Source organism: Megalops cyprinoides, chromosome 16, assembly GCF_013368585.1.
Source record: "Megalops cyprinoides isolate fMegCyp1 chromosome 16, fMegCyp1.pri, whole genome shotgun sequence".
Lineage (NCBI taxonomy): Eukaryota > Metazoa > Chordata > Actinopteri > Elopiformes > Megalopidae > Megalops > Megalops cyprinoides.
This window is the reverse complement of record NC_050598.1, coordinates 19,242,769-19,269,257: the sequence shown is the minus strand read 5'-3', so window position 1 is coordinate 19,269,257 and position 26,489 is coordinate 19,242,769. Positions and strand designations below refer to the sequence as shown.

General features: G+C 39.7%; 1 protein-coding gene across 1 annotated transcript in view; it reads left to right on the top strand.

Annotated features, from left to right (window-relative positions):
- klhl4 (kelch-like family member 4) overlaps window positions 1–25,621 on the top strand; it is a 101,759-nt gene extending 76,138 nt beyond the window's left edge. Inside the window, exons 4-13 of the mRNA XM_036549135.1 lie at window positions 4,594–4,761; window positions 6,033–6,169; window positions 8,264–8,460; window positions 11,635–11,847; window positions 14,440–14,626; window positions 17,079–17,303; window positions 19,727–19,889; window positions 22,143–22,355; window positions 24,353–24,524; window positions 24,808–25,621. Of these exons, the coding sequence (XP_036405028.1) occupies window positions 4,594–4,761; window positions 6,033–6,169; window positions 8,264–8,460; window positions 11,635–11,847; window positions 14,440–14,626; window positions 17,079–17,303; window positions 19,727–19,889; window positions 22,143–22,355; window positions 24,353–24,524; window positions 24,808–24,867 (1,735 nt within the window). The 3' untranslated portion in view covers window positions 24,868–25,621. The remainder of the gene's footprint in view (window positions 1–4,593; window positions 4,762–6,032; window positions 6,170–8,263; window positions 8,461–11,634; window positions 11,848–14,439; window positions 14,627–17,078; window positions 17,304–19,726; window positions 19,890–22,142; window positions 22,356–24,352; window positions 24,525–24,807) is intronic.
- Window positions 25,622–26,489: the final 868 nt, after the last annotated feature.

Sequence of the window (26,489 nt, the reverse complement as noted above, 5' to 3'; positions counted from 1 at the left end):
CATTCCTTATGCCATAATGAACTCAAAGTACAATAACAGCCACCTGCAAGGTATTGATTCAGTCAATAGGGTGCTACCGTGCAGGTTCAATAAATGTTGAGCATTGAAATAGATCTGCCGACTTAATGTAGAACGCAATTTCCCATGTGACACAGCAGAATAAGACAGCAACGACTACCATATTTGATACAATGTTCGTTCTTTATATATTATCATCACAATGTGAAACATACATGATCCCAACTTAAGACCATTATGAAAATTGTAACTGTTGTTTTAACAACAATAAAAGTCTTTTTATTATAACTTATTGTATTGCAGCTTTATCAAAGTGATCCCTGCATTTTGTCTGTATAATAAACTGTCATGATGAATAATGTGCCTTTTTAGCACTTTATATTATGACTGTTATAGTTCTTAAACAAGCAGTTCTTGATGCAGCTTTTGTCTGCTGTCATAAATATTGATTTTTGGGCATCTGTGTGTTATTCAGGGAGCAGACTAAAAATACAGTACTGCACTTTGGAGGTAATATCTAAGCCGTGAACCTAAATGAATTCTGGATTCTCAGGTGGGTCTATACCATAGCATTCACAGATGCTGAGAGCCTTGTCTAATTCCATTAGAGATCAAAGCCCAATCACATTGCAATTAAATTTTTGACAGGGGGACAGTTAACTTCTTGGCATGCCACAAAAGCCTGCAAAGGTTGCAGTGAAGTTTGGAATCAAAGCACTGAAATTCAGTGGACTGCATCACTTCATGCTATCCTTTTAATCATGAAAAACTAAGACGCTTGTACCATCTGTATTGAAAGCCAAGGAGGCAAGTGTTTCATGAGTTTCAGATGAGATTTGTGTCTGATCGATGTAATTCATTGGCCGTTGACAAGTAGTTTGGGACTTTGTTAATCATTTTTTATGGCCTCTCATAAAATTCCTCAGCTCAATTTGAGTTACTATAAATTTCTCAGTGTTTCAGGTAGTTTGTAATTGCTATCAAACTACAGTTTGTTTCTGGTCAATTTCCAATGAAATAAGGAAGATGACAGAAATGTAGTGTTATGTTAGGCGACTACTATTTTGTGCCAGGGTCATTGTTGATACATCACACATATGTAAAAGCACAAGAACAAAATGTCATGTCAAAAACCCCATCCCCACCACTTCCATATGTAGACAGATTATAGGAGGTAGATTTCTGGAGAGACTCAAGACCTCTCTCAAATATTAAACATAATGGCAACACTAAAATGTGAGAGCCATATGTGGATCAAGTTATTGATTTGTCCTCTACACTGACTCATGACTTACATAAAGATAAAGAATTGATATTATATGCTCAGCCCTGCATTAGCTGCCCCCAGCCATATATGCTTGGATGCACAATCTTCTCATCATCCGCCTGCTGCCCTCTGCGCCACAGATGTGCCAAGCTGCTGGTGATGCTTTGCACATCTAAGCATTCTCAAGTGCGCAAGGCTGTACTGACAGAATCAGTCACACAGAGGCCTGAGCACCGGCCCTGATCTCCCAGCGACGCTGTGAACCCCCTGAACTCTCTCTTGTCCTCCTGCACCCCTTGCCTGTGTGTTGGAAGAGAGAAATAGCATCTCTAATTACAGCAAAATGAAGAAAAAATAATGCAGCCGGAGATGCAAGCAAGCATAACATTTTCATCAGATCGGTTGCCTCGTGTCTGAGGAGATGGAGCGTGCGTCTTTGATCAAATCAGTTGCTGATTAGAACTGAGCTGCTCTTTATGGCAACACATCAGAACAACCCCCTCGAATCTTTGATACGCTAGCAGGCGACTGCTTGCAAACTGTCCCCAGGTTGCAAATATTAATGTGATGGCTGCACCCCAGAGGGCCGGATGGAGGGATAAAAAGCAGACAATCTATGCACAAGAGCCATTCCGGTGCCTTCCTTTTTTTAGAAGCAATGTGGATGTACCCAGCGGAAAAAAAAGACAGAGATCACAGAGACAAGGATACTTCTTGGTCCAAAACTGAAGGAGTTGCTTTTTCTTTTCACTTACCCTCTCAACTGAATGCTGAAAACAGGTCTCATTACTAAGAGTCTGCTTGGCCTGTTAGTCTGCTCTTTGGACCCCCTGGGAGCATTAGGTGAAATTTCATGCGCTGTTTTCCCAGATTGTGTCAGAACAGTCAGAAACCATTGATTCTGCCACCCCAACTCTCATGTTGGATTTACACAGCGATAACAACTTGATTGCTGGGGCATGTAATTAACTAGAGGCTTTTTAATTTACCCTGCGGATTGTGTTTACAACTTTCCTAAGGAACTCCTGCAATGGTGACTCAGTCAGTGAACACCCGACTAGAGGTAGGAGGCACCCATTGTTAAGGGCATCATTTTAACATGTTAGATAAATATAATTGAGCCTTTTAAAGATAATACAGCTTTCAATGAAGCAGGGGTCTTACAAATAAACAAATCCTTGTGGGAACACATCTCTGTTAATGCTTAACAGATACTTGAACATTTTTGTGTGTTTTTGCATCTCTAGTGCTGCCTATAGTGGTGCTTCGCTATTGCCTCTCAGGCAATTTTACTTACTTGACCTTCAAACATACAATGACAACCAATAATCCTTGCTACCCTGCAGTTACCCCATTAACAAAATCCAGATCCATCAACAATAACATGTACAGTAAATTGCATGGCCATTAGCTCTGACGACTTGGTGGTGTGTATAGTGATTGCAGGGTTGACATCCATTTTAATGGTCACACTTCATTAAGGTGTGCCTATGCATATGCAATGATGCTGTCATTACACTCTCAATTTCTGTGTAACTGTTCCGTAATTGCAGTTTTTATGCACCTATGCACTTGGGGACTGCTTTAATATTCAATAATATATTACCAAACCTCTAATAAAACTACATATTGGAGCACTGGATAGTGTACTGGCAGCAAACACAGCAAATGCAAATCTTTTATTTATATTTGCAATATGAAAATGTATGACTACCAGATTACAGTTTCTCATACCAACAATAATAACATGTCACATCTCAAAGTATTTGCATTGGGAATGGGATGGCCTGAGGTGTAGTCTTATTAATGATGCAATGAACAGGTATTTTAAATGTGCAGATGTGATTGTGATGGACAATTCGCCAGGAGAAACCAGGTTTGTTTGGAGAGCAGTGGCGTGCAACATTAATTCCACAGAGGTGAACAGGAGGCACTGATTCTCAAAATGTGGAAACTACTTGTATTTAAGACATTGTAAATCAGACTCTCCTCATTGTATTGACTGACCAAAGAAAACTGAATGGAATACTGAGTTATTTGATGCACAGGAGGCTCAGTTTTTGATTGACACATTTGCACACATTAACCCAAATTAATAAAAGAAGGCTCAAATTGAATTGCAACTTGATAAAAGTAACTTGACATTGGCATGTGGAATTGCAAGCCATCATATTTAAACATAACTTGAATTGAAAAAGTAATTTAATTTAATTTATTTTTGCCATGGTTTTATTGAGTTCATTATCTAAATTCTTTAATAAACCATACCATCAATTATTTGATTGGTGGTGAAGTTTTATTTAATTCTATTTAATATGAACATACCATGCCTTAATATGCCATCCCTTCTTAGTAATTCAGCTCATCTTGCCCTGAAAGGTTTTGTTTTCAAAACCTTTCTTTCTTCTATCACTGTACATCTGTCTTGAAATTTGCATTTTTACAAGGTTCTTACCAGCATTCCTCAAATACTATTTGCCATTTGCTTCAATACTGAAAAAGTTAAGGGGCATACTGGCAAAAAAGAAAAGAAAAAGAAAGCCATCCTTCATGCACAAATACCCAGTGCTTTGCATCTTAAAAAAGAGTAAGTTGTGTCCTCAACTTTCAACAAACAATTTGGACTGTTTACATGGTCTGAAATTTAAAACCAGCAAGAGGATTTTCTCCATGAAGGACATAAACACATACAGCATGCTGTGTTTGCCAGGAGTTTGAAGGATTATTTAGATGCTGTACAACAGTGTGTAATCTAGCAGTCTGCTGGGAGAGGGGCTCAACATTTGCACTGCTACAATACTGATGCTGTGAAGAAGCCAGATCCCATGAAACGTCTATGCCCATGAAAAGCAGGGCATTTTAATTAAATGGCAGGAGTTGGCCACGCTGTTTACTCCCCCATTGGAATTTTTTTGTTTCTGTATTCATGTCTGTCATGTCTGACTTCAAGACTACCTATAAATGATACACTGGGAAAAAGGCATGAATTCTATCTGTTCAGATCATTCGCTGATTCACAGGTCCGGTGATCTATCTGAAGCACCGTATGGCTCTCTCAGTCCTGAGGCTGAAACCCTCTGATCAGCGCTGAAGTACAATTTATATGCGCTCACAACAAAGGGCATCAAGATGAATGCGCCTTTGTTTGATATGACATTGTGGATACTTTAAGTGTAAATGGAACTCAAAATGAACTGTAATTCAAAATCACACATTGCAGTCACATTTACCCACAGTATTTGACCTTTCATATGGAGGAACCTTTTTTGTACACTGTCTCATGTCTTCCTTCATCTCTGTTTCTGCAGGTTGTCTCTAACTACCTACTCTAGGATGAACTCCCATGGCTCAGATGAGTTTTTCCAGGCTATGAACCATGCAGAGCAGACCTTCCGCAAGATGGAGAACTATCTCCAACACAAGCAACTCTGCGATGTACTACTGATTGCTGGAGACCACAAGATCCCTGCTCACAGGTGAATGATGGATCATTGTTCAGTCACATACTTCATTGCAGCTAAGTGTTTCACCTCTTTCTTTTTGCATTTCATATATTGTTTTAATTACAGACAATAAGTTAGTTCAAAGTTTGCAGTAATCAGAATTATTTTATGCAACCTGGTATCTTTGTAGCAATTAAAACTGTTTATTTTGAATTGCATAAAGGTTACCATGCAATTAATTAAAAAGGAACCAGATCGTGGGTGTGTGCTCCTTGCTAAAATTGATCACAAAAAACAGATTCAGAACCATTGGCATTGTAAAAGTTAAATTCTCTGCCTCCTCGATTTGTAAGCCATTGACCACCGCTGGTGAAAGGACAAAGGCTATTGCTAACATTTGACCTGTGAGCTTTACTGTGCTGCTTTCACAAAGGAGTTATTTGCAGCCCCTCTCAGAAGATTATTGGAAAGTATCTAAAACTAAAAACAAAAAAAATTTCATGAAAGGAGAAAATTCTGTTTTTTCTTCCCAACGAGGGGAAAGCTCAGAGTGAGGCGAATTCATTCATTTAATATCAGAGCTTTTTTGTGCTATGCTTGTCTCCTGTGGCTAGGCCTTACTCGCTTAAAAGAAATGGCTGACCTTTTCCCTACCCCTGCAATGTTTGCCTTTGATCCCTCTGCCTCTAATTTTGCTACACACCCGCCAAACACAAGCATCAAACTGCTGCTGCTTTCTGCCATTTTACAAAAAGGCAAGTAAATAAATAAATAAAGATCATAGCTTTTTGGAAACTTTTGGACTGCTAAATTGCATATAATTTTTTACATACTATTTGACAAGCACAACACACTTTTGCTCTGCAACTGCCTGTCTAAGGTAAGGATTTCAGTCTATGTAAAGGATAGCTTATTTTTCGGCCTTGATTTTGTGAATGCATCTGCTGTAGTGTCATTCTCTCTTAATTAGTCCATTGCCTACACTCTGTGAGAGCTCCTCTTTGGTGTTGTACTCTCTTAATCATAGTCTCCTCAGTCTGAGAGGGAAGAAAAAAAGCAATACTTAAACTGAGCGCTAATGACTCCTCAAACAAACAGTGAGCTGTGAATCTTGGTCCCCTGTTCAAGTAGTCACACAGCACCATTAAGGAACAAGGAAAATGTGAGCTCCCCTGTTGATCTCATTCTGAGAATCCAGACGAATGGCTTTCAGCTTCATTACTCAGATGAGGCCAGTTGACGTCTGTTGGACTTTTGGGACTGGTGTCGAGGTGGTTGATCATTGCCTTCCTCGCGGATTGCAGGCTTGTGCTGAGTGCTGTCTCCGACTACTTTGCTGCAATGTTCACCAATGACGTGCGGGAGGCCAAGCAAGAGGAGATCAAGATGGAAGGTGTGGATCCAGAAGCTTTAAGATCGCTGGTTCATTATGCGTACACCGGTAAGTGCTGCTCGTAAACCACACGACCACCCCCTCCATACAGTTAAGCCTGAGTAATATGGCAAAGTAATGTTTATATCTGCCAATGTAATTTAAGGAGCTAGAAGAAGCTATACATGTTGGTGCTTTTATTAGTGGAGAGGGGGCTTGTTGCCCTCACACTGCTAATAAGGCAGATTTATGTGGGAGAGTGTTTGAGCGCTAAATCACTGCTCTGTGAAAAACAGCCACTAACAGGCTTGGCTTGCTCATACTTGCAATCCACTAATTCATTTTTTTGGAGCTTGCAAGGATACTAATTTAAAGCCACCCTCTTTATGCTTGCTGTAGTGTATTTTGTGAGTTAGAAAAGATACATTGACAGAGCAGTTTGTTTTGCATCCTATAAAATCCTCTCACATTTAGCATAAAAGCTAAGCTGTGAAGCTGTGAGGCGCACAGAGGAGGCCATCAGTGCAGACCATGAATATGAAAATCTCATTTTCCTTGTGAACATTCTTTGGGAATTCAGATTTGTCATATCTGGTATAAGACCTCTAGAAGTCTGTTTTTTTATTTTTAAAGGGGGATAAATTGGGAGCTATTGGAGATTAATTAAATTCATTTTGAAAGCATGAGTATGCATATGTATACATACGATTTAAAATATATCTTGGATTCACAAGATTTTGGATCTTGTTCCAGGAACAGTGTTTTGTCATTGAAGGAGACACACAATGTAATTTAATTGGTGACATAGCTGAGTGATTTCTTTTGAGTTACTTCATCAGGAGGCAGAGGAAACAAGCTTTCCCTATCACAGCATATTGATATTTGTGTACATATTACAGAATTATCTCAATGTTGCTCAATAACATTAAAAACAATTAGCTGCGATTTTTCTGGAAAACTACCAGGAATGCATGACACAGGTTCAGATTTATGAGGCCTTCAATTACGCTGTTGGGAATCGTCTCACCCGTGTATCAATGGAGCAAATCAATGGGCCTTGTTAGCAAAGCCATGCTGAGCCCAAATGATTTCGATTGCAGTTGTTCTTTTGGGCAGCTGCACGGTGTTATTAAAAACCCATTACTCCACCTCCTTCTCCCTCGCCATTGGCAAACTCGCCAGGGGGCCCATTCATTGCTTCAGCTACTTACCTGAAACAACTGTACAGTGCAATCATAGAATACGATCCTGCAATGTAGTCTCAGACATGTCACGTTGTTTCACATTCTCTACAGTCTTAATGTATTTATTAGTTATTAGGTGATGCACTTATCCAGGGTGATTACAGCTGGATATTTGCTGAAGTAACCCAGTTCCTTGAATTTCCTTACTCAAGGATGCAACAGCCGTGTCACATCCATGACTCAAACCTGCAACTTTTGATTGCAGTTCATTTTCATAATCATATTGTCACACTGCTGTACTGAGTTGTAAGATTAACAGAATCTCTCTGGCTGTTGCAGGAATTTAGAATATACCTCTACATCTCTAGAATACACAACAGCAGCCTGCTGCTGTGCTGTATTGCATTCAGAGAGCATCAGTGTGATGTATCCAAATGAGTCTCAATCATTAATCACTTTTAAGGCCTAGCAACCCCATCTTTGCTGTTGTTTCACAGAATGTGTCTTGTTAGCAACTGTTTTCCATTAGAATTGAAGCCAAGAGTATTTCAGTCCAAGACAAACACTGTGTCTTTCAGCAAATGGGGAAACTGATTTTTTTTTTTCTTTTTTCTTTATATGACATAATCAATTTGGCTCACAGCTCACTGAAGTTATTATTAATGAAATATGTATTTCAGGGTTGGTTAGTGAAAATCACATAATTTGCTGTTCTAACAAGTAATATGGTAATACTACACTGAAATAAAAAGGTATTTGGTTGATTTTGCAAGAAACCTGTCATCCGTCTATGTAATAGTTACACGTTATCTTGGTAACTGCACAGGTGTTCTCTTGTCTCTTGACCTTGTTTAGGTGTACTGTGCATTTGGTTGTGCAAATGGTTGCTCAGATGTTCTGTTGTGTTGGGGGTGGTTTGCTTATGACCAATTCTGTGAGATGTGGCTGTTTAGCTGTGGTGTCTTTGGTTGATGGACAGGTGTGCTGGAGCTAAAGGAGGAGACGATTGAGAGTCTGCTGGCAGCTGCCTGCCTGCTGCAGCTCTCCCAGGTCATTGAGGTATGCTGCAACTTCCTCATGAAGCAGCTCCACCCTTCAAACTGCCTAGGAATCCGGTCTTTCGCCGACGCCCAAGGGTGTATGGATCTCCTCAATGTGGCCCACAGCTACACAATGGTAAATGCACCACACCTCCCTGCTGCACACAATGCACAATTATACATGCCAGTAACATGATGGCCTCTTGTGGCAAGGCACTCTCTGCAGGAATCTTAATACTCATGAAAGAGAGACGTACAGTGTTTTCAGCTCTGTTGTGAATTCATCCCCCCTGTTATGAATTAATCTGTGGAAAGAATGAGGACCAGGCAGTGTAAGAAAGGTTTATGTGTAAATTATGGAGAACAACATTTACATTTACAACACATCAACTTAAAACCTTTTATTATGGTAATGTAGGTATTATGTGGGGGATGGGTGTTGGGAGCCCACTACATGGCGACCTATGATAAACTGAGACCCCCAATGCCAGAGGGTGGGCATTAATCTGACTCTGCACTGCAGACCACTGGGCCTGGCTTTGGGTTGTCAGTTCTGATGATATATGTGCTGCTGGAACCACCCCAGTGTTATAGGTGTCATAAGGTTTGTGCAGTGGCTCATAGTGATGGCAGTGCAGGTCCTCGCAAAGCCACCAAGACTAGGCCTGTGATTACTGGGATGACACACAGGGCTGCTGATAAGACCCAGCTCTCACATTTCTGACCCTGTAAGACATTCCACCCTAGAGAATCACAAAACCTTATCATAATCAGTACAGGGGGAAAGGTAAGTCATTGCAAGCCAGCTATAGCGTATTATGATTTCTGACAGCATGTGGTAAACACTGTACTGTTTTAAAGTACAAAAATATATAACAATATACCACCTATTATAGTGGTATGTCAGCTGCTTATTGATTATAGAAAGCACACATTTAACCAGGCCTAAGTGCTATGCAGTTTGCACTGCGGTGGCCTGTATGTGGGACATTTTAGTGTTTATTCCTGTGGTAATTTTAAAAAACAAACTAAAGAATAATAAAGTCTAGTTGTAATCCTTGGCTTTATCTGTTGGGTCACATAAGGCCTCCCTACTTAAAAATGCCAGACTCCTTGTAGTTTTACACTTTAATGTTTCCTTTCCCGTCTTTCGATGTTCAAAAGAGAATGAAAGCAACTCAAGACCTTACAATGAAAAGCACTGTCACAGCTGTCTTTGTGCATCCGCCTTTGATCAACTTTGTGGAAGTATTTTGAGGACAGTGACCCTTTCCTGCGTGAAAAATGACAGGTTTTTGTAACGAGCACAGTTTTTCCAAACCCGTGCCAACAGGTCATCATGTTCTCATGTCAGCGATGTCCAGGAGAACAGCAAGGCAAGAGGAGAGCTGGGGGTGGGGGTGGGGGTGTCAGTCTAGATCCAGAGCACACATTCACCGGATGAAATGCCTGATCAAAAGCGGAAACGACTCAGGAGATGGGCTGTTATCTCCTAAAGGACATCTGCGCAAGCTGTTTACATTGGGCGGCCTGGAGTGGAGAGGTTCATCCAACCAGAAGACACAAACAGGACAACTTCCTGTTTGATCACTTCAATAATGAACATGCACGCTGCACAGCTTCCTGTCCCTCTATCTCCTGGGCTCAGATTAACAGTTCTATTTTGAAAGCCCTTTTTCCCCGACTGTGTGATCGTGACATCCTGTTCCTTTCTGTGAAAGCGTTGACACGCTGATTACCTAAACAGCGCTGCTTTAAGCCTAGTCTTTAGGTTTTTAATAACCCTGCCATAACAAAACTGGCAAAAGATTTCCACCTGTCCCTATCAAAATAAAACTTCAGTTAAGATGTAGAATTTTTTTTTGGTATATGAAGGAAGTCGATTTAATTGCCATAATGCAAGTATATATTATCCCATTGGTTTTACATTTTTATCCATTTATGTTTTTGGTCTCCAATGGAGAGTCCAGTCAGAGAACAGAAAACTCAAAACTAATCTTTGCAAATTATGGATGAACAACACAGTTAAGACAACAGATGTACAACAGAATTAATAATAAAAATGTTGTTAATAATAGATGCTTGTGAGCTGCAACACAATGTCTTGATATTCCCTTTTCAGTATTTTTCCAGTTTAGCTTTGCACTCCTATTTTTCATCTTATTTTTCTCCGAAAAGGACATGCTGATGGTGAATAGGTCATGCAAGTGATGGGTTTAGCAGGGGATTTTTCTCCAGATTTTCTTTGACAAAGTTTACCTATAATACATATCTCTTGTCACATTCATTTTTTCCCAAGAAATGCTTATATGTATAGTAAGCTGAGCTCTGGCAAAAACAAGTCCCTCTGTAAGCTGTAACTGAGATTGTTTATCTCACAAAATGACTCTTTGAAATGAATGTGTAGCATAGTGCAATTAATGTAATTCAATTAGCTATCTTTGGTATGCATGTGATGGTAATTGCCAATAATGATTCTGTATCAATGTCAGACAGTGGTTGTAGGACATGGATCTACATTAAGTGAAACCCTATTAGATCAATGAATGGAGCCCATTTCATTAAAAGGTCTCTTGCTAAGCTCTAAAAGCCTGAGCACCCAAGATATTTGGTAGAGGCAAAGTGATTTAGAACAGATTGAAATGATCAATACTAAGCCTAGCCTTCTTACTTGTAAGGTGCTGTGTTCCAGCATTTGGTCACAGATACATTGCATGCATCATAAGGATCCCTACTGTGCAATAAATAACAGAACAACCATGTGTGAAGGGGACCAAGCAGAGGATTTTCTCTGCCTTCAGCATGCTGCTATATTTAGAGCATTATAGAGCAGTTCCTCGATGGAAGACCATCACTGTAGAGGCAATCAAGCAAACGCTTTCAATTTCGGGGAGCTGAACAGAAACATAAGATAAATACATTTTAATGGGTATTCAATTATTAAAGTTGGCACTGGCATAGATTCCAAGTTTTTTTCTCATGTTGGTGACTGCCAAGCTAGTAATGAAGTATTTAAAAAAGGAAAAGTTGTTAAGATTCCTCAATCTTAAGGACGAAGCGTATTGTTCAAAAATGGGTTGAATGTATATGAGCCTCGTAGTTTGTATTAAGCCGTGAATCCTTTTTGTTGTTGATCGTCTGTTGATGAGCTCTTGATTTGCTTGCTGTTAGAAAACTATTAGCTAACAGTGTGAAGCAAAATTTAATGTATTTTCTGTTCTAGTTGGAATGCAATTCTGCATTCAGGACACAGCGTCCTGTTTGGTGTTTCATAATCCATTAAGATCCTAGGGCACTACCTCTGTTGTAGGAACACTTCCTTGAGGTTATCCAGAATCAGGAATTCCTGCTGCTCCCCACGGCTGAGATCGTGAAGCTCCTGGCCAGTGACGACATCAATGTGCCGGACGAGGAGACCATTTTCCAGGCGCTAATGATGTGGGTGCGGCACGATGTCCAGCACCGGCAGCAGGACCTTGGCCTCCTCCTCGCCTACATCCGCCTGCCCCTCCTGCCCCCCCAGGTGGGCTGATTGGGCTATCAGTCTAGCCATCTTAACAATTTTGTGATCTAGTCATATTTATTGTGACTTGTGTGTATACAATATTCCCTTTCTTAGCTTTTAGTATGGTGCACTCTGCATATAAGAATCACATCTGTCCTGGACACGATGATCCTTTTTACAAAGTTCCCAAGGTCCTTGAAAGTCCTTGAAAATGTTACTATTCTCGAAAATCGTGAACATATCATGAACAACAATAAACAAGCCCGCTGTTCTGGAAATGGCAAGATAATTTGAGATGTACATTATTAAATGTACCCTTTATCTGAGGTATTGAGTTCTGAACATGATTTTTGAAGTTTCAGTATCAGATTTAACTTTCAGAATGAGTTGGCAAAATCAAATGCTTTCAGAGTGAAAATAATGGCAAATGCAAATGTGGCTTCCCATTTGGAAAAACAGCTGATTGAATTCAAGGCAAAGCACCACAGCAGGGATTAAACAAGATATATTTCAACATGTTTTTCATTTTAATTTATTTTGTTTAGTTATTTATTTATTTAATTTCACTTGTATGTGCTGTTGCCTTTGGCTGAGATTCATACTACTTGTTGTAAGGGAGCACAAATAGCCTGGATTGCTTGATTCTTACACTTATGACTAATTACACAATGCTAGTGTTAATGTAGGAATGACTATCCCATTTTTAGGGAGAATCATTCTCCCTGTTTTTCCATGTGATTATTACATCAGTAATTATTATGAATGGAGCTCACAATAAAATCCAAACAACAAAATGCAAGAACACCAAAAGCAAAACAAAAGCTAACAAAAGCACTTTATGTGTGTGTCATGCCCAAGTGCCCTACAATGTAAGAAAGAAAGAAATCTCCCTCTGCGTTACCTACAGTCCCGCTCATTTTGATTTCTGGCCACAAGAAGAAACCTTTGGAGGGCCATCTGACAAATGCCAACTCAAGAGCTGGCAACATTCTCTGCAATTCCTGTGTTCCTCTACCAGTGCATCTGATCTCCCTTAATTCACTATAAAGCGACTGCATGCAAGGTGGCATTAAACTATAATCCTCCATCTGTAAACTGTAGAACCTTTTCCCCCTCAGTTGTGAATTCCACAAACGGTTTGTTTAAGGCTTGTGCCAATTCCATCATTGATCAGCTTTGGGTCTTTATTCTATATGTCTTACATTCTCTAAAGTTGTCACTATGTTTTACATTTATTCTCAAAAGTTGTCATTTATATGAAAACTGACAACAGGATTAATGGAGGAAAATTCCTCATGCTTTTCTGAAAGGCCAGCTTCAAATCTAAATGGCTTTTCAGGGCAAACTGTCTATACCATTTGGCCATTATAGAGCAAATACCGCCCTCATAATTCAATCAGAAAGACTGAGCAGCCAAAGAATGGGCAGGAAACAAGAAGATCAGAGCCAATATGAAATCTTCAGATCTCTTTTATGTTGTCATTCTATCCAATAATAGGAATAATGTCCTTTATTTAATCAAATAATATTCTATGAGGATGATTGTTAAAGTTTTAAATGAAAATCCATCATCCATTATTTTTTTAAATAATATTTTGTTAATTAAAGGGTACAGTCTGGCAATGGCCATTATACAAGCCAACCCCTCAGGGAAGAGATTTTTTAGAGAGAGAGACCCAAGCTGCTATTAATAATAAAAACCATATGAATAGAGATTCATTTTAATATGCCTTTTTAAATATTGCCTTTTTGGAGGGAATATGTGGGAAATATCAATTTTTGTTGAGTGTTGGCAGAATAAATGTGCTGATAATAGCAAATACTTTGGAATATCACTTGAATGTATCATAACAATCCCATGACATAACAACAGACACAGTTTGTATTATTTGTTAACAGGTAATGAGGTTGGACGAGCAACATCTCACACAGAATTGAATGGAGGTTATCGATCAGAAACACATTTATGCTATATGAAATTCAGCAATAGCAGGAGAGAGCCAACTGCTGATCTTAGCCATTAGTTGGTCTGGGGTCATTTCACACTGAGCATGTCTGTGAAAACATCTGAAAAGACACATTATCATACAGCCCCCTTGCAACTCATAGAAATCCAAGAGCTTGATAAGTAGCTAAGTTGTGGGTGTATGGCAGTACCCTGTGGTAAGCTGCAAGTATACTGTAATTGTGTTGCCTGAGGCCTCCCTGTCATTCTAGTCTTGAATGTGGGCGTTAATGAAATGCAGACATTTGATGGATGACATCAAAGCTTGCCTCTAACACATGAAATCAATTTCTCTCATATATCTGGTGCATTCTATAAGCATGAGCTATGCTATTTATACATGTTCACTCCAAATTAGGCCTGTATTAGTTTAAACCTCAAACCTATGGGTGTACATGTTAGTCAAGAATCTGCATATCCAGAGCAGTTCACTTTTCTCTATTCTTTCATAAGCTGTTTCTTACAACATCTCAGTGTTGTGCTCTCATTGCATATAAAATTTGACTAATTGCAACAGAATCTGCAGTCCTTTCCTTCAAATGCACAGACAAACATATCCTATAGGTTAAAGCTGTCTAATCCCTTTTTTATATTTCATGTTTCAGCTCCTTGCTGACCTTGAAAATAATAAGATGTTTTCTGATGACCTGGAGTGTCAGAAGCTCCTCATGGAAGCCATGAAGTATCATCTGCTGCCAGAGCGCCGGCCCATGCTCCAGAGCCCCAGAACCAAACCCCGCAAGTCCACAGTGGGCGCTCTTTATGCAGTAGGGGGCATGGATGCAACCAAAGGTGAGCCCAGCTCGAGGGACCCAGTCACACGAAAACCTTATCTGTGTAGCAAAGGTGTTGGGACTGCACCATAGCCTGTGCAGTGTTCTTCAGTGAACATTCAGTTGTGTGTATGCATAATACTGTATACCCAACTGTAAGCCATGACAGTCACACTCGACAAGGATGTACACTAAGTAAATGGACAACAGCCAACCCACAAATTTTGCACCACCTGTAAATTTTCTGTTTGAAGGCCGGCGCAATAAATCTATTTGCATTTGGCTTGTTCCTTTTGGCAGATGGGTTTTGATTTATTGTGGCCATAGAGGGGATTCAATCTCTCAATAATAGGGATTGACATAACTGTGGCTGTCTCTTTGTCACAGGGTGAGTTATGTTAAACCAGCCTGAAGGACAAAGTAACACTTCACAGAGCTCCACACAGATGAACTGATCATCATAAAATGTGTCTCATGTGCTGTGGTGGAAATGTGACATCTTTTTTAAAATTATGTATGCCTTTATAAAAGCAGTTTTAAGATACAGGATTGTATCAATTTTTACATATTTCATAATGGTGAATATCATTGAACATTGAAGTCCTGAAGCTATCCAAAATGGACTCCCCAGTTTCTCATCCTCTTTCAAAGCATCATCATTAGTCCCTGATGATATCTTAATAAACTGGTAGCATTACCACTGTCTGTAGCTTCTCAGTTTCAAGGAGTGTGGCTAGGATCATGGTTCTCCATTGCTGTGCAGTCTGCAGAATTATTTTGTAAGAGAAATGATGCTTGTTATGTTGTGCTGAACCTGCAATTTATCACTTAAAGTATAATCAGATAGTTTAAGTGCAAAGAAATTTGCCTTTCCTTGTAGCATTGAATGTTCAATATGGTGCCTGTGTATCACCCATTCTTTTTAGTAGTTTCCCCTGTCTAGCCACTTTGCACAAGTTAACTTAGGGTAGGGCTTGGATAATGTTAAGCTCACATTCACTGGTCTGGGAGTGTTGTTAGCCTGGCCTGACACTGTTGCTCATTCGACTTGAATGGATACACTCATTCTGTGTTCTGTTGTGTTGGAAGTCACTCTGGATAAGAGCATCTGCTAAATGAATGTAATGTACTATACAGGAGTCTCACACCCTGATAATGAGTCAGATAGTTGTAATAAAAAGCTAACTTGGTGGCACACTAATGTACTTTACCAGTACATGGTCATAACTTGGTGAAGCTGTCCTCATGGTTTTAGTTGCTTTAATTTGGACTGTTTGTTGAGCACATTCCTGATGCAGGATTTATGGCAAATCTTTCAAGAAACCACTATTCTACTATATATACTGTACTGTATATCTGCTATACTGGGTTTTTGAGATCTGTGATTAACAGATCAGGTCAAACTTTAATTGAGCCCCACCCATTGGCCAGCTAGTGTTACAACCTCCTTGGTAATATTTTGTATCATCTGGTCGGAAGCAAACGTAATTGAACAATTAGCTCCGACCCCCTTTTTCTTCCAAATATCATACAAATGAGCTAATTATGTTGCAGGCGAGGCATTTTCCATCCCTGGTTGTACCTCCCCTTGAGTTATTCTGCATACGGCTCTGTGCACGCTCCGGTAGCAGAACAACACTGCATTAATGAAACATGAGGCATTACCGGCTCGGTTTAGGATGTGCAGAAATTATAACGTGCAACTTGCCAAGCAATTAATCAGAGAAAAACTTGCTACCGGTGACATTTCTGCTCTCAGACGCTTGAACGGGAGCTGCTGCCTGGCCTATAAAACAATAATTAAAGGCGGCTCGTGAAGAGAGCAAGCGTACAGAGATAATAGAGACTCCTGGCTTTTGCCACTCCAGCTCCTTTGAGAGAAAGAAAAAGAATCTGGGCACATAAAAGGTGAGACCTTAGGGGAAATCTCATGCACATCCATAAGGCTTGTTTAATGGTGGGTCCATCTTATAAGCTGATCCATTTTAGAGTTCTGCTGTCAGTCCTCTGAGCTGAGTTTAGAGCATAAAATGTATAATATCAAGTATATGGTAAAACATTTTCTTTTGATCATATGATCACATTTAAAATCATTGCAAATGTGAGCAAGAATAATTTAGATTTTACATGGTGTTTGAAGGTTATGCTGTCTGATGATCAATATTTTACCAACAACTATTATTTACTCTATCTATCTGTGTATCTCTCTATCTGTTTATCTGTATGTCTGTCTATTAATCTATCTATCTAATACTATGAACAACATTTTAACCTTTACTTGAAAAAGGCCTGTACATGGGTCTTACATGGGCCTTTCAAGACTGATCTATAAATGATTGGTATGGTCAATCAAAGATATTTGATTTTTTTTTCTTGTCAGGTAAGCCCACAGAATGAACATCTAAAAAATGTATGGCAAGAAAGAGTGATTAGAGGAAACCCATTGCTTCTCTTTCTTGGCTAATTCCCAGGTTCTACTACGATTGAAAAGTATGACCTCCGCACGAACAGGTGGATCCAGGTTGGCATCATGAATGGACGGCGGCTACAGTTTGGGGTGGCTGTGATCGACAACAAGCTTTACGTGGTGGGGGGCAGGGATGGTCTCAAAACATCCAACATGGTCGAATGCTACAACCCAATAACCAAAGTGTGGTCTACAATGCCCCCCATGTCAACCCACAGGCATGGACTTGGTAAGCTTTTTATGGCTTTTTTTAAGGAATTATATAATGGGGACAAAGGAAAAACACAGAAAAATAATCACACTAACTTACATCGTATGGCATCATCTGAATAGTAGGATACTAGAGATATTAAACGTATTTAGTCTGAGATACTGTGGTGTTATTTTCTGGTTTTCACAACACAGTGTGTGAGTCTAAAAATCTCACACCTTTACTCAAAATAGTCATGGCTTTCAACCAGCGCATGCATGAATCATGTGACAGCGCGGTGTTAACAGTTTTGGTAGCAGGTTGCATTGTATCTGTTTTCCTCAAGATGTCTGTCAGGGAAGCCGAGCTGCTGCTAGGAGATTAGGCACTGCATATGCTTCAGTAAGACTCACTTCATCGTGTCAGATTTTTTTCATTAATTTCACCATGAACTGTGTGAAATGGGAGAACTGTGGACCTGTGAAGACAAATTTTCCTTGAATTTAATCTGGCTCTCGTGAAAAAAAAAAAAAAAAAGAAGCAATATGTAGTTAGCCTCCTCCGGGAGGCGGCTTGCACTGCAGAGTGGACAATGACGAAAAAAAACACACTAGCCACCTCACAGTGACCCCCGGCACCAATAATAGCACAACATTACCAGGTCTTCCTGTTTGTAGAATGTGTTTACGCAATAACAAAGAAATGACTCATCTCCACCGTGCCTGAACAACAATCAGGGCGTGTGCGGCATCACTGATGACAAAACATACATTGTGCGCTTTCCCTAAATATTATTGTCCCCATAATAATTACTGTTCTATTAAAAGTGCATTATGAGGAAGTGGGAGTGGTGTTATATATGATGGAATTGTAGAAAGTAAACAACTGCAAGACAATTACTTTAGATAAGCACAGCTTACTTTTGTTATGTACTGAAAATGTGTGTATTACTGTAACTGTGTTTCACTACAGAAAGAGCCACTGTTGGTGACTTAAAACTAGATGAACAGTGCCTAAAGATGTGACTTAAATTTGTTTCTGCCAGCCTTACTGTCTTTTGTTACCAAGATGATTTTTGTAGCGTATGTATGTGTGTGTATTCATGTTTGATAGCAATGACGGAGGTGGTCTGCATCACTGATGGAGCAGTCATGTGTGTGAAAGAGATCACGTGTAGCACAGTGCTGTTTTCCTAGTGATGAAGAGGCCTGTTTCTGTGGAGACTGTATGCCAGTGGGTGATGTATGGATGGTGTTCTGTTCTTTCAACTGCAGGATGGTACTGACAGAACCTGCCCTGTGGGGCATAAAGTCTGAACCCTAGCAACTCTTGTTGTTCATTCAGTGTTCAGTAGATTCACTCTTGCACTGCTCTAAGGATGCTGTCCATCTTAGGTGTGTCTTGTCAATTTGTATGACTCTGACTATCAATATGCTTGAGTCATTCACTAGTTGTGTATCGCGTTCATTTTTTGTAAACATTTTTCACAAATCCAGTCTTACCAACTGAGTTGTTCAAAAAAAAAAAAAAAAAAAATCTATGCTCTATGCTCATGAGTTCGTTCCAGTGACACAATCTTAGAATGCATTAATTTTCGGAAAGAATACAAAAAAAAAATCATTAGATTGTGATGAGTCATTTGGTGCGGGGCTAGAAAGCATACCTCTATGTACACGTTGTATCCTGGGGTGGCATTCTGCTTTTATCTCATTGCTGGGCGGGTCCAAACGCAAGCCTCTCAAACAGCAATTTAAATGTGGAAAGTCTGTCAAAAAGTATCATCATCCAAAGATTTATGGTGCTTGCACAGAAAGGGAAGGGATCGCTTCTGCACAGTACAGGAATAGGAGCGGTGGAAGGACGCAGCATGAATGTTTAATGGCCATTCTTGGGCGACTTGGAGTCCTCGCCGTAATCGAGTTTGGGGCCTAGGGACCGGCTTCATCCAGGAGGCATCATTTGATTTCCACATGCATCCTGTTACAGTCTGCCCTTGTGTTTATATAACACATATCGGGTGACATTTGATTTTTGCTGTTCAAATAATATTTCTGAAGATGTATTATTCATGAAAAGCCTCATAATTGAATCTAATCAGACTGTTTGCCATGGTTTGGTTGGGATATTCATCCCTCTCTTCGCTTACAAATAGTATCCTGCACATATGTGCCAGTCTTCTCAATGTGTAATACTTCAAGTAAGTTATTCTGTATAGAGTCTTTCCAAATAAACAAGTTTTACTGCAGTAGGATCCAGGAGTGAAGTTGCTCTTTTTGAATTCCAATGTTGCTTTTTCACAGACAAACAAATGACTCAATGCAGCTTTCTGATAGAAATGCGAGAAAACTCCTCAAAATCAAATCAGGCCTGACCCTGAACTTCCACAGACTTGTGAACTGATTTTGCCAGGTTCCCAAGATACCCAGCATAAACCATGGTGCTCTGCATTTTATTTTGGGCAGGGATCGCTGTGCTGGAGGGACCCATGTATGCTGTTGGAGGCCATGATGGATGGAGCTATCTGAACACAGTGGAGAGGTGGGACCCACAGGCACGCCAGTGGAATTATGTGGCCAGCATGTCCACCCCCCGGAGCACAGTTGGTGTCACATCACTTAACGGAAAGTAAGCGATGGCATTATTTCTCTCTTGCTTGGCCTCTCTGCCCCCCAAGTTTATTTGCATTAATTTCTCCCTAATGCATTTGTATGTGTAAATTCCAAACGATGTGTATTTTGCCATAGAGACCCATCATGAGTTCATTGCAGATTCCTTCACACAGTAGTCTTAAGTCTAGTCCTGAATTTCAGCAGTGTTGAATCTTTTGTATATCTCTTTACATTGCAAGGTTTTCTAGACTAAAGATAATGGCAGGTCTCATCCAGTCAAACTAACTGATTTTGATGAGGCCATGAAGGCATTTAAGACTGATATGTCATGAAAACCACAATCCAACTTGTACTCCATGGGCGGAATTCAACCATGGGGTATTGTGGGATGATCAGAATTACATGAGGCAAATACCAAAAGACGAGCTTGCGCAGCTGTTTCAATCAAACGAGAGACAGCGACAGAAAATGGCAGGTCCTCAGGTTTTCTCATCACCACCAGCCAAGCTGTTCACAACTCACATTTATAAACCGCCTGTCACCCAACGATGTCAAAGCAGTGCAGAGCAAGGGAATTACTTCCTTAATCCACTGCTGATGCAGAGCATGCATCTACATGATACATCATGGCAGCCATTGTTCCGCACATCAGTTGCGGTGGAGAGGGAAGGATTTAATCAGCCAATCAGAGTCTGACTGAATTTAGTCAGATCTTTTTTATTAGCACTATGGGAATCTGGACCTCAGTTGATGGTATGATCTGAACAATCAGACTGTTAGTGCAATTAGTTTATGGACTGCTAGTATTGAACATGTAAAAAGGCTGACAGACTTCAAAAAGTCAGAAAGTCACAGGCTTTATGTAACGGATGCCAAGCAACATTTACATTATTGACGTTACTTTTGCATTTAGCAGACACTCTTATCCAGAGCATCTTATACAGGTTACAATTTTTATATGTTATCCATGTATACAGCTGGCTGTTAACTGAGGCAATTCTGGGTTAAGTACCTTGCCCAAGGGTAAAGCAGCAGTGCCCCTGCAGGGAAATGAACCAGCAACCTTTCGTATTTACGAGCCATGCTCCTTACCACTATGCTACACTGCCACCCCTTTATATTTCTGCAAAATGGCTGAAAGAACTTTCCATTTCAGATGTGCTGTCTTTTCCACTAGCCAGTGAGCTGCTTTGACAGCGGGAGTCAACGGCTTTCTGTACTCCTGCTCTTTATTGTTTGTGTCCCAACGGCCCCTCGCCACATCAGCCTCTGAATTAAGCGCCGCATTCATTGCTTTTCTCCAGGATTCCTGTCCGGAAAGGAAATGGGCCAGGAGACCCGTGCGTCTCTAGTGTCTTTCACCACAGAATGACTTTGAAAGGCTCGGCTCCATTGTTGTTCCACAGGCTGCTTGGAAGAGGGTTGTTTGTTTTGTCTCGGAGCTGAGAACAGAGCCCAGCTTTTAGTTTCAGTGGGGGTGTCGGGCTGTGAAAGATATCACCACTGACTGACAGGCCTGGGAGCCTTTCTGCATCCAGGTCAGAAAAGACCACGAGCAAGGTGTTTCCTCCAAGCCCGCTTCCCCTGAAAGCCATTGGGACTGCATTTCAAAGCATTCTGCTTTGCCTGGAAAACAGTGCTTTTTTAGAATAGCCTTTAATCTGTAGGAAAACAAGCATTATTAAAAAAACGATGTCTCCATGTTTTGCAGTAATGTAGTCACATTTGTCTTGTTCTTTGGTTTTGATCTCATGTTTGAACATTGATAATTTGCTTTATTATGCCTACATTCATAAGTCATAAAATTCATAAACATTAGACAGTGTATTATTTGGAATGTTTTCATGTGACTAGAATCAAAGCATATTAAGATGTAAAAAAGTGTATATTATACCATTGTATTATATTATCGTTTATAATATTATTATATGTTTGCAATATGCCAGTGAAACTCCCAGAGCTTTATCAACTCGGTTTAATCGCTATAAATTAAATGCAATATATTTTAAACTTATTGTGTGTTATATTGTGTGTTATATACGGGCCTGGCACTTTGGCGGTGCTTAGGGGTGTATTGCTCCCCCACACGGACCTCAGTGCACCTCAGTTCTCCTTATAGTCTACATAGTATTTATGACTTTTTGTGCACCCCTGTGGATTGCATTTGAACCCCTCTGTATTTTCTCCTGGCATGAGCCTAGTTATATAATAAGCTATACAGATTACTTTAACAACAGACTAGCCACCTCTAACCTGGTTATTTTCATAGATTGTTTGCGGTCGGAGGTCGAGATGGAAGCTCATGTCTGCGGTCCATGGAATGCTTTGACCCACACACCAACAAGTGGAGTATGTGTGCCCCCATGACCAAGAGGCGGGGTGGAGTGGGCGTGGCTACGTACAACAGCTTTCTGTATGCAGTTGGTGGCCATGATGCTCCAGCCTCCAACCACTGTTCAAGGCTCTCAGACTGCGTGGAGAGGTGAACATTTAAGGTTTCAGACTGTAATGCAAGCATATAGAAACAGGAGTCCATCAAATACTTGTCTGTCAGAAGAATATATATTTTAAATGCTTTATAGTGTGCATTTTGACTCTATCTGTAAGTCATTTCAACCAACTGTTTGCTGCTTCATGAGCAAACTGTAATCAATTGAAAAGCGTTTTTTATGAAAAGGCTTTTCCTTTTGAAGGAGACAATATGATTTTTCTCTGAGTCATTGTATGATCAAGACTGCCCTCTCCTGGTAGAGTTACCTAGACTAAAGGGAAAAAATATCATTCATTGGTTTCAAACACCCCCTGCTGGCATTGTAGAAAATATCAATGTCACAAATATAAACCAGCACATAAATTAATAAATAGGTTGGACTTCTCCAAGGAATGAACTAAACTCTGAAACACCCAGAAGCTATGCCATTTGCAGAAATGAAAAATACTGGATTTAAATGATCAAAAAAAAAAAACAAATTGAGATGTGTGGATATATGATATGTTTTTAACAGTACTACTTTAGAGGAACATAATTTCAATATTAAATATTAAAGAGAAATTGTCTTCAGGCTCAAGGTCACCCTTTTTTTTTTATTAAAATACACAGCAACACATTCCTTATTGTTGTTTTGGGCTTAATTCGCAGAGGTGAAGCTCTTCACCCCCACACAGGATGTTTATAAAAAGAATGAATATGTTCATTAAAATGAATAAGCAAACTAATTATGAACAATTAAATGGGTACTACTGCAATTCAGAAGAAGCATATGGAAGTTTTTTCAGGTACTTTCACTCAAGAATTCTACAGGGGGCATACTTCTCCTGAAATCTCTCGAATTCCCTAAGCTTTCTTGCAATTTGTGGCTTGCTGTTTGCCCAGTACATTGCACTTTTTACTTTGGTAATGAACTGAAACAAGGGACATTAAGCAGCTACTGCAATTCTGTGAAAATTAAACTGCACTTTATGGTAAATGGTTTGCATGATTTTATAGCACTTATTTCAAGAGACTGAAAATGTTTCTTAATACAAGAAAGTGCTCTACAGTTCAAAAAATGATTGCTTTTAGCGTTAAATTACAGGGAGAAATTATGGTACTGTATTCACTTAGTGGCAGGGGTCCCAATTTTGACATTGTAAGCAGTGACAAATTATGTTGTCTAGGAGCATATCTATTCTGAGGGTTTCCTGCATTTGACTTAAAAACGATTCTTTTTTTCCATTTTCTCCCCAATTTGGAATGGCCAATTCCCCGAATTCTGGAATGTCCAATTTTGTCATCAACAATGTTCAGTCCCATTGCACAACCCCCACTGTCAATCCGGGAGAGCGTGGACAAGCACGTGCCCTCCTCCGAGACACGTGATGTCAGCCGCTGCTTCTTTTCGCACTGCGGTCCACAAGCTAAGCTAGCACAGAGATGAGTCAGAGGAAGACATTTCACATGCAGCTTTGGCACGTGGACCACAGGTGCCTGATCGACCAGCAGGGGTCACTTTTGCTAATGGGACTGAAGCCCCTACCGACGTACCCACCCCTATCCCCGGCGGAACGAAGCCAATGTGTTCCGCCCGTGAGCTCCCGGTCACTGTCGGCTAGTGACACAGTCGGGTTTGAACCCGGGCCATAGCGCTCAGTACGAGTGCTTTTACCGACTGAGCTGCTCAGGAGCCCTTAAAAGCGATTCTTAATCTTTAGAAATGTTCACAACTTTATTTTCAGTGTATTACTTACAAAATTGCTCCTAATTCCCCTAAGAAATATTCATACCAAACTGTTCCTTTCAGTGCTTAGCATTTTATAAATACCAGCTCTGACTGGAAAGCAATGATCATGTACCATGTTTTAATAAAAGTACAGAAGTCAACAGGACCAGTTTCTCCATTTAAAGGTTGCTTAAAGAGGGGATGATGACTTATTTTACATTTGACAGAACTTTGACATTGCCTTTTGTATGCGCTCTAATATCTTATTATGTTCTTGCAGATATGACCCCAAAACGGACACATGGACCACTGTGTCCTCGCTCAGTGTCCCTCGGGATGCAGTGGGGGTCTGCCTCCTGGGAGACAGACTGTACGCTGTGGGCGGATACGACGGCCAGTCCTACCTGAATAGCGTGGAATCGTACGACGCACAGAACAATGAGTGGACTGAGGTAACCCGGAGCAAACTGCAAACTGTGGGAGTTAATGCATGGTAGACATGCCTCCCAAAAGAGCCTTAGCAAAGCATTTATTCATATTCAGCAAAACGTTAACTAAAAAAGAATAATTTCAAAGACTTTCATCCAAATAATCTTAGAGTACCAGCAGCCAAACACAGCACGTGTTTCTAAAATTGTAAAATTGTAGAGCAAATACAGTGGTTGAACGCATTTGGCTGAGCGTGGTCGATTAGCCTTCATAGTATGTGTTACATATTATTATATTGTTTTATAGGAGGTGCCTCTGAACATCGGCAGAGCTGGTGCCTGCGTCGTAGTTGTGAAATTGCCTTGAAGATGCCATTCTGATGAACAAGAGGATTTCCTTTGTGCCAGCTTAAGGCCTCTGATGTCACCACCAAGAACAATATACTGATTACACCACTGTCAAGAGCAACATATGAATCACATTCCACAACAGGCGCTGTTTCAATGCACTGATACCCAGACCAACCCAGAAGATTTTTCACTTGAATAAAAAACTTATACAGCAAACCTGACTAGTTCAGAGGACTAGATGATGATGATGATGATGATGGGGGGATGGTGATGATAATGATGATGAAAAATGGTGTAATATTTTCCATTTTTGAGCCAACAAAGGCCTCAACTCAATCTAATCACACAATCTATTCTTTGTCCTTAAAAAATTAAAAGCTAAAAAATTGGAATCAAAAGTAAGCAGCGAGCATATTGCCTTTAATTGAGTGGAGACCAAAAATAAATTATTCTCTTACATAAAATAAAAATAAAAATACATTAATTTTGTGTAAGAGTGGAACAGTGCACAGCCTATAGACAATAAATACAAAATACATGAAATATCCACTCAAACAATAGAATATTGACTCTTTTAAATGGTTTCTTTGACAAACACATTATGATTGAAAGGATTTGTCCCACATCAGCACATATTGTGTTTGAGGTGTCTCTTTATTCCTTTTCTTTTCGCCACTTGAAAACAGAATGTAATTTCAGATGAAGGTAACAAAGCACCCTTTTGCTTCATTCATGGGCGTTCTGTGAAAAATGTATTTCTCATTTTTAGGCAAAGCACTCTCAAAGAACACTGTGAATATATTTTTCTTTATTATGTGCTTTCTGCAAAACACAGAGCAGGTTTACAGAAACCTTATGGGTAAAAAAATCACATACGTACATCTCTTTTGAAAACAGTTTCTGTTTGTGAAAATGTGATATTTATTGTTTCTGGAAAATAAATAAAATGAAAAAAAATACACTTTAAAAAAGACTATTTTAGCAGAAGAAAAGTGATACTGGACACTTCTTAATCAAGTTTTGAGAAGAAGCTGTTTTCAAAGCCTTTAGCTGAATCATGCCAAAGTCATTAGCACGTAAGTGTCAGAAGAGTCTTGTCTGTCAGAGCAAATAAAAGTTTACATAATAGTGAATCTACAAATATATCATATTGATATTTTCACATAACTGTAAAGTTTTTGCAAATTCACCAACAACTGCAGTCATGTATATAATTCCATTGCTAAACAGGTGTATATAAGATTTCTTTCTTTGTTTTGGCATGATACAAGAGTTTACATTTATTTATACTTGTATGTTATATTTTAATGGTTCCGCTCACTGAATGATACTGCTTGTCACTTAAAAAATGTTATATACAGTATTCGTACACTGGGTGTTAAACATAAAATGTGCCAATTCATCTACTGCCGTGAACAGAGACTATGGATATGGATCTGGAAAGATTCTAAGGTCACAATATCAGATATTTCATAACTGCAGTGTGGCTTTTTCAGGCATAATGCCAGCCTTCAGAGTGGAACGTTCAGTATATAACCAGAAATTGCTTTTTAAGAGGGTAAGAGTATTTATACTTGCAATGCTGAAATGCTTCAGGCAAAACATTGACTTTGTTTTTCAGTATTTTATATGGCATGC